The 20341-nt window shown below is 36.5% G+C and overlaps 1 protein-coding gene across 6 annotated transcripts in view; it reads left to right on the plus strand.

The window, feature by feature from the left end:
• Window positions 1–733: 733 nt before the first annotated feature.
• LUC7L3 (LUC7 like 3 pre-mRNA splicing factor) overlaps window positions 734–20341 on the plus strand; it is a 22875-nt gene continuing 3267 nt past the window's right edge. For 2 of the 6 annotated variants that reach the window (XM_010949603.3, XM_010949604.3), the window contains exons 1-9: window positions 734–980; window positions 10158–10224; window positions 13188–13227; window positions 13760–13904; window positions 14266–14340; window positions 15468–15572; window positions 16589–16750; window positions 17143–17426; window positions 17941–18101. In XM_010949603.3, coding sequence (XP_010947905.1) covers window positions 882–980; window positions 10158–10224; window positions 13188–13227; window positions 13760–13904; window positions 14266–14340; window positions 15468–15572; window positions 16589–16750; window positions 17143–17426; window positions 17941–18101 — 1138 coding nt within the window. In that variant the 5' untranslated portion in view covers window positions 734–881. Of the gene's footprint in view, window positions 981–10157; window positions 10225–10589; window positions 10636–11294; window positions 11381–13187; window positions 13228–13759; window positions 13905–14265; window positions 14341–15467; window positions 15573–16588; window positions 16751–17142; window positions 17427–17940; window positions 18102–20152; window positions 20279–20341 lie in introns of those variants that run through there. The other 4 variants (XM_010949608.3, XM_010949607.3, XM_045512581.2 and 1 more) reach the window with 3 other exon arrangements.

Consider the following 20341-nt stretch of genomic DNA (forward strand, 5'->3'; position numbering starts at 1 on the left):
GGCATTACGCAGGCGCTCTGTCTTTAGAGGCCATACCATCTTAACAGTGATAGAGTACTTATTACAATTTATATTGATATATTTATTTCCTGAGTGATTGCCTTTCTCACTAATCCTCAACGTCTGCGGGAGCAAAGACCGTATTTGAAAGGTTCGGAGTTTACCTGGCATAAGGTGAATACTCATATTTAATGAATGAGTCAATAATTTAAGAAATTCCAGAATGAGAGGCATACTCCTCCCCATACTCTGGTGACCTCGTAGAAACTGCCTTATCTCTTCCTGCCTGGATTTCTCACGGTGTGAATCAGGGGAATGGGAGGGGAGGACCAGGTCACGTAGAGGAGGCGGCAAGCTCAGAGACTAATTAATACAACGGAGTCGGAATACAGAGTGAGTGCTGACTTTCAGTTTCCTCCACTGACTAGAAGACGGCACCGAGTGCGCTGCATGGTACAAAGGGATAACGCTGGTTTTTTCTCCATTTAGAAGCTCTGTCGAAGCTTCAAGACGTAGGGTCCTATTTCTGTGAAAGAGCTCGGGTCGACTGCGTTTGCACGTAGGGTAATCTCGGATGGCGCTCGCCGCGGAATGGGGCGGTGCCACCTGGCAGGGGCGGAGTCCTGGCCTCGGTGGGCCCCGCCCCCGGGCTGGCAGAAGCGCCGGCCCTCACCCACCAGGCCTGGGCGTGTCCCCGCGGGCGCACGCGCACGCGCGGCATGCTGGGAAGGCGCCCGCGCGGCGGCCATTTTGTCTTATCGGCTCCTGTTAGAGGTGGCTTTTAGGCCTGCGAGCGGGCTGGAGAGGTTGGCGGCGGTGTCGCCGGCGTTTTCCTTCACAGGTGCTAGGGCTGGTGGGAGCAGGCGCCCGAGGAAAGCACCATGATTTCGGCCGCGCAGTTGTTGGATGAGTTAATGGGCCGGGACCGAAACCTCGCCCCGGATGAGAAGCGCAGCAACGTGCGGTGGGACCACGAGAGCGTAAGTCCCGCGGGCCCTGGGCCTGTGCCCGGGCGCCTGGGGGGAGGGGAGCGGCGCGGGCTGGGGCCCGCCGGGGCCTCGGCGAGGTTTGGGGCCCAGGCCGCCCCGGGGTCAAGTATCTGACCCCTTGGCCGGAGGGAGCCGGGAGGATAGCCCGGGAGGGAGGAGTCCGCCTGGATCCAAGGATGAGGGATGATTTGTTTTTGTTGTTGTTTTAGTATCAAGGAAGTCAGAAAGGACCCTTGGCAGAACTGAAAAGCATCTTAATGAGGCAGGGAAACGCGGGAAAGGAAGGAGTATTTTATTACGTTTAGAGGCTCCGGAGTTTTCACCTCATTATGAAATAGGGAAAAGGGCAAATTCTTCCGTTATTTGCTTGAGCGTCGTATTTAGACTGAAATTTCTGGCCAGGAACAGCGGTAAAAATCGTGGCAGTATATTATTTCAGTTATGGTTCCGTTTCAACGCTTATATGGAGAAATAAAATTTTAAAAGAGGTCATAACGTATTAAGGTTTACTGTGATTTGCAAATATTGTTTGATAGCGGTATGATCTAGTAAGCCATTCATGTAGATAGTTGTCAAGGCTTCCTCACGTGAAACTCTTGATCTTAACCCTGTGTATAAAGCCAGTTTCACAAGTGAGATTTGTGAGGCTCACCCGAGGTCTCTTGGCAAGTTAAATGGCGAAACTAAACCTAATCTTTGTAGTCTTGTTCACTTTCCGTTGTCTGTGAACTGACTCTTTGCAAATACCATAATGTATTTCTAGTGCTTTGAGCATGGTGTGTAACGTTTATCTTAGGTCTTACCTGAAGAATAGATGTAGAATTTAATTTTACGTGCGGTTATCATCAAACAACATGGTAAATTTAGAGGCAGTTGATAAAATATGAAGGAATAATTAAGCAAATACACCTTAAAAAAGTTGCTTACTCTTTTTAAACATAGGCTTTAGTCAGGGTAAAACTTCTCTTTTGTAGTGTAGGAAAACAAGCTGGTGCTAGACAAGTCCTTAAAAAATAAGTGACTAAAGAAAGTTGTCGTGTAGTGCTGCCTGATTCCAAAGTAGTGTGAAGTGTCATGGTAGGATTCATTGTATAGGATAAATTCACATATTCGTCACTGACCTCAAGAGAAGTGAAGCTTCTTAAACTTTTTTTTTATTCCTTGTTTTGGGGGAGAGGTAATTAGGTTTAATTAGTAAATTAAGGTAGGTACTAGGAATTGAACCAGGACCTCCTGCATGCTAGGCATGCGCTCTGTAAGTAGAGCTATACTCTCACCCCCAAACTGTTTTTGTGTGTGTTTTCCCCCTATTTGTCAAAATGAAAGTTGAGTAACTTTGTTCCTTTCCTTTCTAGGCGTTTCTTTTGTCACTTTTTCTTTTACTGCTTAACTCAGTAATCTTGCCATCTAAATAAGCCTTGCAAAAAAAAAAAAAGAACATTATAATTCAGTTGTTGTGCAAATAGGATATTTATCTAATTTGAATTAAGAAGAAAAACTGCTTTTGATTGCCTACTCAACTGGAGCAGCCTATGTCTGTGCCTAATTGATTTTGAACAAGTGTGAAGAAAACTTTTTTTTCCTGGTGGTATTTTATTGCCACATTGCATTATATGTGATAGGTTTATAACATTAGCGGTGAATCAGCTCTCAGAAAAGCAACTTAAGTTTTATGTTATCTCAGTTACAATAAATTTGCTTTCCTTTCGGTTTTAGTGCTTCTCACTGATTTAAACTTCCGGTGCTTGTCACCAAAACATTTTGTCTTTAATGACAGATTGCACTGCATTCTAGATTCGGGGATTTGAAAAAGTCAATCGCTGGTGTTTCAGATTTATGTCTGCAGGAAGAGGTTGGTGTAGGTAGACCAGGAACGAAGCACATGGCCTCTTATAAGCAAGTCGGAATTCCTCTAGAGTTTTATAAAGTTGGGGAAGCTCTTGACATCACTTCCGGGTTATTTGCATATGTTGTTGGCTGTTAATGCTAAAATCCTGGAGGAATGGACATCTCCAGCATATACTGTAAGGGTTTCATCATCACTGTAACCTGGTATTTCAAAATATTTTTGGATTCCTATTCTATCTGGAAATTTTTCTTTGCTACACTTGCACTAGATGGGAAAAGCCATTTCAGCTGGTCAGGGTCCTTTTGTTTAAGAATGAAATGGAAACTTAGTGTTAACCCCAAGTAGTCCTAGATGTCTGTATCTGTGACTGACGTTTGGAATTTGTTTTAAATGCAGATTTCTGTACTTCATGGCCACCCCTCCCCCACAACTCTGATTCAGTAGATCTAGGGGAGGGCCCCAGAAATACGCATTTTTAAAAAATTGGCATCTGTTGCATTCTAAAGCTTGTAAACTATGACTTCCTGACCCACCTCCTTAGTATTGGGTTTTTAATTGTGAGCTAGTAGCACTTGGGGGAAGCTCATTTTTAAGTGAAGGATGCATTTGTGATGCAAATTATCTACCTTTCATTTATTTGTAAAGATGTATGTATGTAACTATCAGGGACAGCCCTTTACTTTACAGGCCTTTCCAACTTGTGTAGATTGTTACCTTTGTATCTGAGAGAAAGTAGTTTTCAGCTCAAGTTAAATTAGCTTTAATACTGTTCCAAGGATTCATTGACACACCCTCTTTCCTCATTTATTAGTGTTATACATTTCCTTAAGATTATTAGTGTTTTTGCATTAAGCGGTTTGTTTGCTCTACTTTCTTAATCCTAAACAACCATAGTAATGAGGAACGCCTATGTTTTGTTTTGTTTTTTCAGATTGAATTTATTAATGTTAGAGTTTTTGCACTGCCAAGGAAAGCATATGATTTTAACTGCCTAGTGTGAGCACCTTTCAGTTAGTGTCCACATGTGAAGAGTTCAGTGTTTGACAGAAAAGGTATTAGCCTGATCATGTGAAGAGTTGAGATTGTAGGGAATTGTAAAGTCTGATCTCGAGCTCATAAATATATATATATATATTATATATATATTTATGTGGATTTTCTATTGTAGATCTCAACGCATACGTAACATTATTTAACTTTTGACTTAACTCTGATTCTAGCAATATATAGAATGAGATTTCTTCGATCATTTATCAAATTCAAATATGCCCTCTGTTCAGTGAAGGTTTAATAATTTATAAAGAGAATTGAAATAAATGTTCTTTTCTAAAATCTTCAGAATGTTAGCACATACTGTCATTGACACTGGAAGTTTAGGGAAAAAACAGTTAAGGTTCTGCCACATTTTTACTTGTGAATTTCTTTTAACATCTAAAAAAAGGGATTCCGAATCTAGGAAGGAAATTGGAAGCAAAAAAATTAGTAATTACAGTTCATCACATCTAGAAGTATTTTACTAGATAGTTTTAATTCACAGTCACCAAAATGTTTTTTTCTGTCAGAAGTGTAGACATTTTTTGCCTTACTCTATAGTACGTGGTAAGTGTTGGGCTTCTCAGAATTGCCAGCAGTCTGTATGTTGTGCATATAACTGCTGATTGCCTTTTCTCTCCAAAACACATATAGGAGTGAATAGTGTAATGAACTCTATGTATACTCATATCCAGTAAGACAGGACATTATCCACACATGGCCAGTATTATTTCTTCTGTATCTCCCATCTCTTTCATTATTTTGAAGCAGTTCTATCATTTCAACCTTAAAGACATCATTACCTATCTCTAAAATATAAGGACTTAAAAAACCCACAATATTATTATCACACCAAAAATATTAAGGTATTTCCTTAATATTTGATTGCTTTTGGGAAAATGTGCATGTGTGTATGTATCTCATTAGACTTGATTTCTTCACAAGGGGAGAAAGTAGCTTACGTTAATATGCAGTGCTTCATTGTTTTATAAAATGTTTTAATTTTCTCATCATTTCTTGTAAGTTGGGGAAATTCCTGTATTTATTTTAACAAAGAATGTATCACTCTTAATGATAGATACAACAGAATAGTATGGATACAGCACTTGGCCTGAGAGAACCATCATTTGGTGGCAGATAGGAAGGAGTACTTTCCCATAGCACAATGAGGGAAAGTACGGGGTCTAGAAAAGCACACGTGAGGAGGGTGCTTAACCCAGACTGAGATACTTTGGAAAGGCCTCTTAAAGTGGCCTTTAAATACTGAGACCTAAAAGATTAGTAGGAATCAGCCTGAGGGAGAGAAAACATGGTACTAGGGTTTGGAGTGAATCTTAGGCCTGAGAAATTGTAAATAGTGCTGAAGCCCTTGTTTGTTTTTGTTGGGGAAAGGGGTATGTAGATAATTGGGCAGGAACCTGGTTTTGAGTGTTAGAAGTTGGGACTCAGTGACATTGGAAAATAATTGAAGGCTTGTTAACAGGAAAAAGATGTTTACTATCAGACTACTGTGGAGAATTGATTAAAATTTTACAAAAAAATTTGTGCAGGCAATAAAAAGAGTGAACCATGACTAATTACTATATTAGGAATTGAGTTATTGTTTTATGTTCCCTCTGATTTAGAATCATTAAAATGATTTTTTACAAAAGTAAATTTGCATACTATAAAAGATTAAAATTTAACTTAGAAGTAAATAATGAAAGTGTGTCATTGCCTCCCCTTCCCATCATCAAATCTCCCCTGAAAAGCTTAAAAACTGGTATGTATGTTTTCAGATCTTTACTTACAGTAATTTACAGACACACACATACAAATGAAAGGTATATTTACTTACGATAATTTACATATATATTAGAATAATTTACAGACCTATATAAGTGAAAGTTAATATATATTAATGTAATACTATAAGTATAATTTATGCTTAACTTTTGCTTATACTGTGGAATCTTTTCTTTTTGGTACATAAAAATCTACCTTGATTTAACTATTTCCTGGTGGATATGTAGATTATGTCATTCTTTTACCATTACCAAGCTACAAAGAACATTCTGGTACATACAGCTGAGTCACTTGTAAGAAAGTTTCCTAAGAAGACAGTTAAACACACAGTTTACATTTTGATGGGCACTGCCAAATTGTCCCACGACTCTATACTATATAACGTTCAGTGTTCATTTTTGACAGTTGACTTTAATATGATGGAAACTTCGAATTAAAAATTTCTAGTCAGATTTCTACGATTGATTTGTATCTCTGCATTCTCCTAACTGGTAGTGAAAAGTATGCTATCGAGATTGAACTCTTCTGATCGTTGGTTTTACCTTAATTTTATCAAGAGAATAATAAAAATTATATTAGAATTCTGGGCCCCCTGCCCCATTATTTGGTTATCAGATCGTTAGGTCCATGGTGGACATTTGGTTAAGACTTGCTGAATAAAAGACTTAGTATTTTTAGTTAAACATCCTCAAACCATGGGAAAGTTTAAAAGAAGCAGTCTAAGTAGCTACAGTTTATTGGGTAGAGTAACATGTTTGACGTACCATTCATTATAGCAGTGTTTTAAGGAAAGCTGAAGAGTAGAAAGAGCACACAGAACACAGAATTAGGAAAATAGGTTTTAATCTGGATTCTGCAAGTAGCTAGATGCCTTCAGGACAGGTCATGTGATTGATCTGTTTCTCATCTCAGATGGAGTGATTGGATTAAATTGTAGGTAGATCTGCAGGACTGTCTTACTTGATTACATAGTGCCAAAGACATTTTTAAGGAAGAATGGATAATATTTTAAAAATCAGACTAATTTGCCCATTTCTCCCAATTTAATAAACATAGTTTAAATGTTACAGTCCCACTGTGAAATACTTGTCTACTTTTTTTGTATGGCATACACTGAGGCCTAATTACAGTCTAGTTTTTCATAGTGGGTAAATGGCAGCCAAGATTCAAACTCTGCACTGTTGCCTTTCCAAGCATACCTGTTTCAACTTGCCTGTGTCATACTGTTAGGTCTTGTCTTTTCACGTTTCCTTATTCCTAGAATGTTATACAGCCTTTCCACTTCTGAACCTAAGAACCAGTTCAAGCTTTGACCCTTGACAATCCTGGCTAAATTCCCTTCTGTTTCTAGTGATGCATGTACATTTTAGTACACTCTATTTTTTGTTTTTGTGTCTGTCTTCTACCAGATGGAGCTTCTGAAGAGTGAGTCTTACTTGTTTTTGTATTTCTAGCATTATTTTTAGTACAGAGTGTTAAACGTTGAAGTGCCATTTCCACTTTTTAATGCCATTTAAAATTAAAATTCTGTACAGTATGTATTGGATGTAAGTGTGTTCATTCATGTATTTTATTGGAAAGCTGACATAGTATAGACTTAGAGATTTGACCACCATAGAATTTATAATTTTTTTGGAAAACTATTCATGGAAATAAGGCTTAGGTTTTAGAGTAAAACTTTAAAAAGGTCTGGAAAATCAGAAGTGTTTTAGTTTTAAAAAACAGAACTTTTTAGACAGTTTATGACAAACCTTGAAGTTAGTAGTCACCCCCTTTATAGAAAACTTAAGTCCTACGATATATGGTAAAGCCCAATTCATTTTCACGTCAGTTTAATTTCGGGATAAATGTTATTAAAACTAAGATTCTAAGATTCAGTAAGTACTGTATTATACTTCATTACCAAAAATAACTGTGATTTCCTTCCTAGAAATACTTGAAGTTTGTATTTGGTTATATTATTTCAGAGTCAGGAGGGATCTTAGAGATGTTTATTCCTTTTGTTTTTAATGATTGACAGTGGTCTTATATGTATAACTTACATATGTATGTGGAAGTTAAAAGCATAGTAATAGTGATAGAAAGTTTCATACTTATGAAGGCTGAACACCAAGTTTAGTTTTTAAATTATTATATAACCTTATAATTTGTAACTATAAATAATGGTAAATGATGGTAATAACTATTACTAACCTATTTCATATAACTGTTACAGTTGTGGGGATTTGTTAAATAATTTTTGGGCCTTTGGAACCAGGGTTAATGGTCTGAAAGATAAGTAGCATACCCTTTTGTCTCTGTCATCCCTCTCCCAAATGAGAGAGATTCTTAAGTTGAGTGTTGGCAGTAGTATTTTACTGATACACTTAAAATGGATGCAAAATTGAACAAATCAGACTTTTTTTGGCCTGTTGTTTTGTTTTGTTTCTTTTGGGGGGGGTAATTAGGTTTATTTATTTTTATATATGTTTCATGTACACTCGTATGTAGGTACTGGGGATTGAACCCAGGACCTCATGCATGCTAAGCATGCACTCTACCACAGAGCTATACCCTCCCAAATTAGACTTTTTTATAATTAGAAAAGAGTATAGCATTTAAAAACATTAAGCATTTGTGCATGTAGAGCCCTTTTTTAAAATTGACGTATAGTTGATTTACACTATTATATAAATGTAAGTAAGGTTATACTCTATGGTTACTTATAAAATATTGACTATATTCCCCGTGCTGTATAATATATCTTTGTAGCTTATTTATTTTATACATCGTAGTCTATACCTCTGATCCCCTACCCCTGTTTTGCCCCTTCCTCTTTCCTCTCCCTACTGGTAACCACTAGTTTGTTCTTGTATCTCAGAGTCTGTTTTTTGGGTTTTTTTTTTTTTTTTTTGGCTGTTGTTATATTCACTAGTTTTATTTTTTAGATTCCGTATATAAGTGATAATGTATACAGTATTTATCTTTTTCTGTCTGGTTTATTTCAGTAAGCATAATCCCCTCCCAAGTCCATCTATGTTGCAAAGGGCAAGGTTTCATTCTTTTTTTAATGGCTGAGTAGTGTTCCGTTGTTTATATATACCACATTTTCTTTATCTGTTTATCTGTTGATGGATACTTAGTATGCTTCCATATCTTGGCTATTGTAAATAATGCCGCTTTGAATATTGGGGTGCGTGTATCTTTTTGAATTAGTGTTTTCATTTTCTTTTAATATGTACCCAGGAGTGGAATTGCTGGATCATATGATAGTTCTCTTTTTAGTTTTTTGAGGAACTTCCATAGTATTTTCCATAGTGGTTGCACCAATTTGCATTTCCACCAACAGGGTACAGGGTTCCTTTTTTTCCACTTCCTCACCAACATTTGTTTGTGGTCATACAGAATCTTTTAGTAATTTATTTGGAAGAACAATGTTTAAGTTGCAGAATAGTGTTTAAAATCAAGTATTAGAAAAACTTCTAAAGAAAAGACAGTGGTACAGACATACTATGACTTATGTATGGCTACATATAAGAGGATAATATTAATATAAAACAATCTGTTTAGATAGGATTTTTGAATCTGTTCTTTATGACCTTAATTCTTCTGGACACAGCGTATGGAACCACATTGCTTCAAACTAGTGTAAGACTTGACCTTTGAAGCAAAAAAACCCAATCTAGTTCAGATTTAACATCCACTCCTAAGTGTCTCCAAAAAACTTTAATTCAGTCTTAAATTTAACCTTTTCTTTCATATATCATAGTTGTACATTGATAATTTACTCAATAACAATGAAGGATTATATGAAGGGTGATATTTTGGAATTTTGCTTAATAGGTTTTGATTTGCTGTGTTACAAAATTAAATATAAGATAGAGCATTCTTGGAATATATCTGAAGGAGTTACAAAGTACCAGTGAGAGAGAATTAAATGTTAGTTTCTTCCTCATACCATGGAAGTCATTCAGTAAAGGGCTGGCATGTGTGAAAATATCCAGTACATTTTACGACCTGTTACAGGATGTCTAAGTGAAAATAGTGAACTAGATTGTTTTAAATGAGTGTTATTTGGAATTTAGACAATGATTTTCAAATTCTATTCTGTAAATTGGATCTGGTCTTTAACAAAATTAGGACAGTAAGGACACTGTAGGGTGTTTTTGTTTGTTTTTAAGTGAAAATTAGAAGTTACCTTTATTCTGGATGTCTTTCCAATATTTGTTGTTGCTGGAGGGTGGGGCAGTGATTTCTATTTCTATAATAGAAGTAGAAAGTAATAATAGAAATAGAAAGTGCTGGTAAACTATCAGTCCTGCACTTCTTATGCTGAAATCCAGGAATCTAAAAGTCATTAATTTACCTAACTAAATGGCTTAACAAAAAATTGTTCTTATGCTTACATGATTGAAAGATGAAGATCATGAAATGAGGAAATAGTTACTTGGCACCTTTTTTTGGTATAGTTTTAAAACTGAACAATTTCAAAAAGTTAAATTACCTTTGTTTTCCTTGACTAGGTTTGTAAATATTACCTCTGTGGTTTTTGTCCTGCGGAATTATTCACAAACACACGTTCTGATCTTGGTAAGAGAATTTTCTGTGTAACTTTCATCAAATTTATGTTTTAAGAAAAACTATACTTTATTATTTTGAAAAGGCATTTTCTCTTAAAGGTTTGTTGATAAAAGTCCTGGCATAGATTTTTGAATATATTAATAATGCCAGTCTAATTAATTATGGTGGCTTAATTGAATATACATACTTATTTCTACTTCCTCCCGAAACCCCTCCACTAAAGTGAAATTTAAAAACAAAAAAGGTGTAAATGGAAGAGGAGATAACATTAGAGATGTCAGCAAATTTTTGGAAGATGACAAGTGGATGGAAGAATAACAGAGAAATCTGTACCCTAAAAGCCTACAGAAGGGGATATTAAACAGAAGCAAGAGTTTGATCAGCAGAACCCTGGACAGGCTCAGGATTTGGAGGCACCAGGTACCATAGAAGGCAGAGTTGAATCATGGGACTGAAAACCAGAGATTTTCTCAACTTTGACATTTTGACAGTGTGACCTGGAAAATTCTGTTTTGGGGTGGGGCTGTCCTGTGCATTGTAGGGTGTTTAGCAGCATCCTTGGCTTTTGTCCACTAGATGCCAGTAACACCTCCCAGTTGTGACAACCAAAAATGTCTCCAGACATTGGAGAGGCAAAATTTCCCCCTGTTGAGAACCACTAGTCTAAGTGGTCAGACTCTTAAGACCTGTCATCTGGTGATTCTGTAGGTTTCCCACCCCTACTGCCCAGGAGATCAGGGGGTTATTTTCTGGAGAAATTGGGCTAAAGAGACTCTAGTTCATTTGAACCAAAAAATGCAAAAAAAAAAAAAAAAAAAATTGGGGTGACTATTTTCTTCTCCCCGAGGATGGTACATAACTAGTGTCATTCTAGAAACATAAGAGAGAAGTTAATTCATTAAGCACAATGCTTGCCCTAAAGCATTAGGAGCACATCAGGGCTGGATGTATCTAGATATTGGGATTACAGATATAAGACAGGGCAGTAATGAGTAAAAAAAAGAGTGTAAGAGAGATTAAATGAGTCTATATTCTTAATAGTGAGGTTTTCCCATTCCCTTCCTCTGCCCTGTTCCTAGAAGGATACAGCCAGATGTTTTTCCCCAGGCAGAAGAGAAGAGGATTCTTTAGAGAAAGTGAACAGTTCCAGAGAAGTGATCTACAGGTACTAACCCTTGGGGAATCTCCTAACAGAAAGTCTTGCCCTGCCTGATTTTCCTATGGTTAAAGCCCATTAGTTGACAAACCCTGCCTGTGCATACCAACTTTAAGTCAGATTTTTGAAAGTATTTTGCAAGCCAAGGAATACCAGTCAGACATTTGAAGAAAATTCAACACAAAAGATTAACCGAAACGAACAGAAAAAAAGAATTTAGTGGAATATAGTGGATAATGGGGGAAAGCAGAAGAAAAAAAATTTAAAGCCATAAGAAATTTAGTAATCCTCAGAGAAATAAGAAGATATCAGAACAAATAAGATGCTGTATAGAAAGGGAAGTTTTGAAAAACTAAAGAGCCCTTGGAAATTAGAAGTAGAGAAATCTGAAATAAAATCAGTGGAAACTTTTTAAGAGGAAATTTGTGGAATGTTGAGGGAAAAAATTAAAATTTGCAAAAAATTCTATCAGTCCAGTTCTCTAACAGCTAATTAAGAGTTCTAGATAGAAAAAACAGAAGGGAGGAAAAATTTGTTAAATGCATTGCTGAAAGACTTTACTCTTGATGGAGTGAGTCCTTCAAGAGCTCAACATAGTAAATGAAAAAGGATCCATACCAGGGCACACTGTTGTGAAACTGTTTGAGAACACCAGGGGTGGTGGGTGGGGCTCACAGGATTATCAGTCAGAATGGCCTCAGATTTGCCAGTAACAACACTGGAAGCTTGAAGACACCGGAGAAACATCCCCAGGATTCTGAGTGAAAAGATGTTTTTACCTAGGTTAGTTAAGCTATATAGCCAAACAGCAAAATATGAGGATGAAAAAAGACATTTTCAGACATGTGTGGTCTTAACAAATTTATCTGCCATGAACCTTTTCTCTGGAAACTCCAACATGTGGGCATAAACCAAAAAGGAGAAAAATAAGAGATCCAGTAAATTGCATTCAGTATAGACCAGAAAAGGAGTTTGTAAGGATATCAACTCTATTAGTCAGCGTAGAAAATAAGCAGCCCAGGTTGAAGCAGGATGGAAAGCTCGTGGAAGAAAATGAAGCTGACTATCTGATACATTTTGAATCTTGAGAGAAATTGGTATTGAGATAGTTTGCGTAGCTGAGTTTTAAGTGTTCAAGATGAATTTGGAAATAGAGATATAGAAAAGACTAAATAAACAAATGAAAAAATTCCAGAAGTAAAAAGTGTATAAAAAGTGTCATCATAATGCACCTTTTGTTTGGCTCAGCAGTTAATAGGACTTGCATAGTCAAAATATAGATGCTGTTTATTTAACCTAAAATTTTGATGCCTAAGACAAACCAAGAAAAGGCAAAATAGCATAGAATTTAGAAATACAGAGGTAAATACCAGAAGATGAAGCTAAAAGGGTTAAAATCGGTTGCCTTTGGAGTTGCTAAGGGGTAAGACTAGGGTGCTAATCTTGTACTATTTAACTTCGTGTAAGAGACTCAAAATTAATAAAATGTCAATGGTGGTTCAACCATTGGTCTGCCCTCATCCCAGTTTTCTTATTGGCAGTAAGGAACAATTTTTTCATTCCTCCTACTCCCCTTTTTTTCTTACCATATAGTTCTGCATTGTACTGATCTTGAAGGCTAAGGAGAACAATTTTTATGTGCTTATTACTTGGGTGTGTTGCTTCATGATTCAGTAGGCTCAATTTAGGTGTCTACAGACCACTCAGTGATTAAGTGGATCTTTCCTTTAAAAAAAAAAAAAACTTCCTTTTGTTTTGGGTAGAGAAAATTTAGCCTCAACAATAATTTATACATTCATATTTCTTGTTCTTTCAGGGCCATGTGAAAAAATTCATGATGAAAATCTACGAAAACAGTAAGTTACCTTTTGGGGGGAGGGTCCCGCCCCATCGCCATTATTTGGTTTGAAGGGGACAAAAATTGAAGAAGTAATTGGACTTCGTGTAAAATAAACGTTGGATAGAGGTCCTTTCCGTTGGTGGTGGTAGAAAGTGATATGTATTTATGTAGTATCACCATATGAGTATATAACATACTGTATGCCAAGCATAAGCATAAGCTTTTTTTTCCTGTTTGTTTTTTTTTAACAGCGCCAGTTTTACAAATGAGACTTGTCCTTGGGCCAGGGTCACAGGATCTGTATAGTGTTCAAGCACCTAGATTTGCCTGGCTGTAAAATCTATGCTCTTAACCAAATATACTGCTAAATACTGCCTGCCTTTACCAGGATGAGGGATGACTAGAAATTTACTTCTTGTATACCTGGTTTACTTTTCAGCCTAAATGAAATACAGTAGTCCATGAGATTAGTTAAGATAGAATATGAGAGCTGTAATGGATACAGATTTGGAAAGAAAGTAATGCTTGTTTATTTTCATTTTTGTTAGGTATGAGAAGAGTTCTCGTTTTATGAAGGTTGGGTATGAGAGAGATTTTCTGCGATACTTACAGAGTTTACTTGCCGAAGTAGAACGTAGAATTAGACGAGGCCATGCTCGTTTGGCATTGTCTCAAAACCAGCAATCCTCTGGGGTGAGTATGAGATTTACAGTCTTTGTAAAGTATCTTTGTTCTCTGGAAACCCAGATACCTCCCTAGTATTGAAACTTGTATTCTTTCATTACTTCATTACTTTTCGAATGATATAAAACTTAAAAGTTGTTTATTCTTTTAGTATTTATTAGTAAATATAATATTGATTTTGCTAATAAGATTTTTCTCTTAAGTATCAATAACAAAAAATATGCTGCTGATTAACAAATTGAGATAATTGGGTTACTATCCTTGTGGTTCAACTTTTTAATTATTAAATACAAATGTTAGGTATGGTATTTGAGAGTTTGAATGTTTTTCTTTTTTAGTTGTTTATAATACATTCTATTGTCTTCATTAGGCAGCTGGCCCAACAGGCAAAAATGAAGAAAAAATTCAGGTTCTAACAGATAAAATTGATGTTCTTCTGCAGCAGGTGAGAATTGTGTGCATTGTCAGAAAATACTTAAGACACTTAACCAAGGAAGATACAAGGATGGCAAATAAATACATGTAAAGGTGCTTAAAGGTGCTCGGTGTCATTAGGGAAATACAAACTAAAACTATACTGAGATAGTTTTTGTACATCTATTAGAATTGCTAAAATTAAAAAACTGACCATATCAAGTGTTAGTGAAGATCTGGGCAAACGCACTGTTGAGGTATGTAAAATGGTTGCAGCCACTTTGGAAAAGAGTTTATCTCTTTCTTAAAAGTTAAAATATGTGCCATGACCCATTCCACTGCTAGATATTCACCCAAGAGAAATGAAAACATATGTTTACACAAATTGTTGTATACCAGTATTCATAGTGGCTTACTCATAATAGGGGAAACAAACAAACGAAAACCTGGAAACAACTCATGTCTGTCAACAAATTGTGATGTATACAGTGTGATACTACTCAGTAATAAAAAGGAATTAACTACTTGTAACAACATGGTTGAATCTTAAGATAATTAGGTTGAGTGAAAGAGGCTGGACTCCAAAAAAAGGAATAAAAAGTACATGGTTTCATTTATATGAAATTCTAGAAAATGCAAACTAATCTGTAGTGCCAGAAAGCAGATCAGTGTTTGCTTTGGGAAGGAGGTACTACAAAGAGGCGGGAGGAAACCTGGGGTGATTTATGTATTCATTATCTAGATGCTAGTGTTGGTTTTATGGGGTTAAACCTTAGGAAATTGTGCACCTTGGAAATTTGTTTATTTCCTGTCAAGTATTTGTAATTAATGCTGTAAAAAAACAAAATCTAAGGGATACATTAAACCCAAAGAGGCTTCAGTAAACAAAACCAAAAAGGCCCGAAACAACCACTAAATGCTAATGAAGCTTGTGAGTCAAAAAAACAACAACAAAACTTGGATAGTTGGGTCAGAAAGATGACCTGACTGTTTTTTGTTTTTTGTGGTTTTTTTGATGGGGGAGGTAATTAGTCTTATTTAGTTATTTACTTAATGGAAGTACTGGGGATCGAACCCAGGACCTCGTGCATGCTAAGTATGCATTTTGCCTATTGAGCTATACCCACCCCCTCTGACTGCTTTTTTAACTCCCCTTAGATTGAAGAATTAGGATCTGAAGGAAAAGTAGAAGAAGCCCAGGGAATGATGAAATTAGTTGAACAGTTAAAAGAAGAGAGAGAATTGCTTAGGTCTACAACTTCGGTGAGTAGCAACCTCATTTTGGTTTACCCAAGCTGTACTATAAATTACTAGGATCTATTCCTATTTGAGAACAACTTTCTAATGTCCTAAATCAAGAGTCAGCAAACTTTATCTTAAGCGGCCACATAGGAAATATTTCAGGTTTGTGGATCACAAGATTCGTAATATAAAAATATTTGTATTATGAAGGCAACTTTAGACAATGCACACACATATGTGGCTATGTTCCACTTTATAAAAAAGGCCTCTAGCTGCCAGCTTGCCAACCTGTGCCTTGAATCTTAAGTATTTATTTGGGCCTGAGTTTTCTTTCTTTTTTGTTACAACAAATTATTCACTTCATATTACTTGAATTCATATTTGGTATACTCTTTTTTGTTTTGTTTTGGAGGGGGTAGGTAATTAGATTTATTTATTTATTTAATGGAGGTAGTGGGGTTTGAACCCAGGACCTTGTGTGTGCTAAGCATGGCCTCTACCACTGAGCTATATCCTCCACCCTCAAAATCGGTATACTCTTAAAAATACCTCCTATTTTAACTTTCAATTTGAGAATATAATACACATGTTTTGGATACTGATGGTAAAATATAAATTGGTCATTGAATCCCAAAACTGAAAGGACTATTCAGGTTATACTCAGTGAGTTCAGTTCCTTAATGATTTTGAAAAACATTTTTAATATGGAGCCCACACTTTTAACCTACTGAACCGAGCAAGAAATGAATTCGAACTGAAATAGGTAGCTTTCTGTAAAGTAGTTTGAATTTTCAAGGTGGTGTGGGTAATTAAAGGGTTCTAGTTGAGGGGTGGGGGTCTCAGTACTTCCTGGATGATATGGAAATCTGCTGTCATGCTTCCCCTCTCTAAGACCAGTTGCTGCCCAGTATTACGGCTTCAGGGAAATGGAAAGTAGCAATTTACAAAATTAGAAGTCTGTTCTAAATGTTAAGTATTTTTGAGGAGGATTTGTTTTCTCTTCCTCAGATACTCTTATAATTGATTTATCATTTCAGACAATAGAAAGTTTTGCTGCCCAAGAAAAACAAATGGAAGTTTGTGAAGTGTGTGGAGCCTTTTTGATAGTGGGAGATGCCCAGTCCCGGGTAGATGACCATTTGATGGGAAAACAGCACATGGGCTATGCCAAAATTAAAGCTACCGTAGAAGAATTGAAAGTAAGTTTTGTAACATGTATTTTAGTTATAGCTAATACTGTATTTTAGTATGGTTAAACATTGATCACAGAGATATAAACCTCTGTTGATATTTTTTGCTGATGTATGCTATTTGAAGCAATGAAAATCCCTATAATAATTTGCTGTTCATCAGAGTAGCAGGGCGCTTTATTTTCTTTACTTCTTTGCTGCCAGGAATTTGGGAGAAAGAATATTCCTGAGGGTTTAGTCAGATAATATCTAGTGTACATATATGGTGTTGAGATTTCTCCATTTCACATTTAGTGTATCAAGAGTCTATAAGTTGGTCTACAAACGTTTCACACTAGGTAATCATTGACAGTGTCTTTAAGGTTATAGCTCTATGAAAATTGAACTTTGGTTTTCCTTAGGAAAAGTTAAGAAAAAGAACTGAAGAACCTGATCGTGATGAGCGTTTAAAAAAGGAGAAACAAGAACGAGAAGAAAGAGAAAAAGAAAGGGAGAGAGAGAGGGAAGAAAGAGAGAGGAAAAGGCGAAGAGAAGAGGAAGAAAGAGAAAAAGAAAGAGCTCGAGACAGAGAAAGAAGAAAGAGGAGTCGATCACGGAGTCGGCATTCAAGCCGAACCTCTGACCGAAGATGCAGCAGGTCTCGAGACCACAAAAGATCACGAAGTAGAGAAAGGAGGCGAAGCAGGTATGTAGGACACATGAGACAGTGCTGGGCATATATCGCAAAAATAAACAGTAGTAATTACTAGTGACAGTCTTTGGTACTTGGAACACTTAAGTATCATTAAGCTCTAGGATAGATTGTGAGAGTTGAATCATTGAACGAGTCCATCTTTGAGGCAACTTCATTGCTATTTCCCATGAGTCAGTCTGAGGAAGTTTGATACAATCTTACTAGGAAGACTGTACCAGATGGTCTCTTTAGTGCTTCTCTTGTCACTGCTTCTAAGAATACAGTTAAATTATAAACTATTTTGGGTAGGTTTACCCATTTGAAAAATTGAAGTTAGAAGGATTTTTGATCTTCATTTCTTAAGGTTTCTAATGTAAATATGTTTTAATAGTAGGCTCTATTCATTTGCTTTTGAAAGGGTTTTGCTTGATCTTGTTATTTGTTGAACAGTATATAATTCTTCAAGGTATTTTTCTCATTGTGATATCAGCTGACGTTGCTTTTCTTTTGTTTTAAATTATTTAAGAAGTAGAGATCGACGAAGAAGCAGAAGCCATGATAGATCAGAAAGAAAGCATAGATCCCGTAGTCGGGATCGAAGAAGATCAAAAAGCCGTGATCGAAAGTCATATAAGCACAGGAGCAAAAGTCGGGACAGAGAACAAGATAGAAAATCCAAGGAGAAAGGTTAGTTTTTGTGAGAATTTAATTCATTAAGAGACTGTTTTCACTTTCTTGTCTCCCCATCCACTCAGTTTTCTTTGGACACAGAATTCTATTCACAGGCTATACTCATTTTCATTTATAATGAACACCATTCAGTAGGAGACAAGTGCTATTTTCCCCTCTCCTCTGAATTGTGGGAATGATGGTTGACCGGGTGTTTAAAGAACATGTTAAAACCACATCCTTCGGTTGATAGCCACCTGAAACTTCTAGATTCTTCCAAGTATTGCATTACCTTTAGGGTTATTAGGGTGTAGAATTCTTGGTTGTTGGCAACATTTTTTTTTTTAACTTGCTGCAGTGTTTCATACTATGTCGTGCAGAGTAAACATACATTATCACATTGGTCCTCATGTACAGCATTCATTTACTCGGTACTTCTAAGTTTGTGGAAGTTGAATGCCTTACATGTGTCTTAACATGTTTTTTATTGAAAGAACATGCTCTTCCCCCTCTACTTTTTCCTTTGGTTTTCTGTGGCGTTCTAGTAGCTGGTTCACTGTGCACTCTTAGTGGACTTTTTCATTTTGTCTTTGGCATGTTTTCACAAGGATATACTCATCTTTTAACTTAGCCTTCATTGAACAATAATTCTTTTAGTCATTAGGGTCCCCTTACTGCGTTTCCTTCAGTTTCTTTGAGCATCTATCATTCTGTATTGACTGGGCTAGTCTGCTTTGCATGGTTTTCAGGAATGAGAGGAAGGGCTTATTTCTAATTTTCTTGGCTCTGCTTGTTCCATCCTTTCCTGCCTGTGTCCATGTTTGATCACCATCACATATATGTGCTCCTGTTTGAGTTTATTATAGGTTTGTATGTGATGCTCATTGTATTTTATGGAACTAGTCTGGTTTTTGTGGGGTTTAACTGAGTTAGAAAACTAGTAGCACAAACAATGAATTTTTTTTTTTTTTTTTTTTGGTCTTATTTTTTCTCAAATAAGGACACCTTCCCTTTCTAAAATATTTACATATATTGGCTTTTTCTACAACATGGAGCAAATTTTAAAGTAGGAAACAAGGGTGATTTTTTTTAAAACTTAAGTCACAAGCTCTAGTATTTGCATTTAAGTTCAGAAATTACTCTTGTGATTCAAAAGGCAATGATACCAAGAGTTAACTGACTTTATATTAGTTTTAAGAAAGCTTCACTTAACCTTTTTGCAAGACTTTCTGTGTAATACATTTTTTGGGATGAGGGGTCAACTCTCAACAGCCAGATATGGATGTCAGAGATGAAATTAATCACTTCTCTTTGAGAACTTAAGCTCTTTGCTATATCATTATTGGGGTCATTCAAAGTAGTTGGGTTGGTTCTCAGGGACAGAAGCTAGCTAGCCTTCATAACTGGGATCAGAGTTGAGCAGTAAATGGCACTGGCTTGACTTAAGAACAAATGTGCTTATGTAATTTGCGGAGAGAGCAGAAAAAAATGAGTTGAATTGCTTAGCTATGATCCTAATTGTAATGATGACATTGCAAAATATAATCAAAGTTCTAAGTAAAATAAGCTGCATTGTGTTTAGACTATGGAAAAACAGGGATTTTCCTAGTGAGATGTAGAGGAAGGAGTGAAGACTTGATTCAGAGAAAACTGCATCAGGTCCATCTTGAAAGATTTGGGTATGCCATTGTAGATTTATTTTAAATTGTGGGATCTCTTTTAGAAGGGACATAATTTATTGGCTTTTGAAAATACTATGTGGCCACATAGTTACTCCCAGGTATATAAAACTGAAGGCCTGGACTTTGAGGTCAGATATGAGTAGTGGCAAGCATTTGATAATGGCAGCAAGTAAGAAGGCACTCGCTACTCCATGTGCTTTGATGAAAGCACTTTATCTGACTCCACAGATGAAAAGTGGTTTCTTGCATAAACTTATCTTTCTTACCACCAACCAATTTAGGGTGCTCTCTTTGTCAAGAGAGGTTCTTTTTTTAATCCCTAGCCCTAAAATCCACCACACTTTGTGGATGTCCTTAGGACTATTAAGATCTACCATATTTGTATAGGGCAGAAGATAAGATTATTGGACTGACTACTAGTCCTCTACGGGGCAACAAGACGACTCTTCCTCATTGAAGCTACCTGTGCACCGGAGAAGCCCATAAGGCACAAAGGGAGGACTTTCCCACAAGGTCAGTTAGAGCACACTGTACTGGAACAGTTCTCATAAGTGGACAGACAGACGTGAAGCAAGT

This window comes from Camelus bactrianus, chromosome 16, assembly GCF_048773025.1.
Source record: "Camelus bactrianus isolate YW-2024 breed Bactrian camel chromosome 16, ASM4877302v1, whole genome shotgun sequence".
Lineage (NCBI taxonomy): Eukaryota > Metazoa > Chordata > Mammalia > Artiodactyla > Camelidae > Camelus > Camelus bactrianus.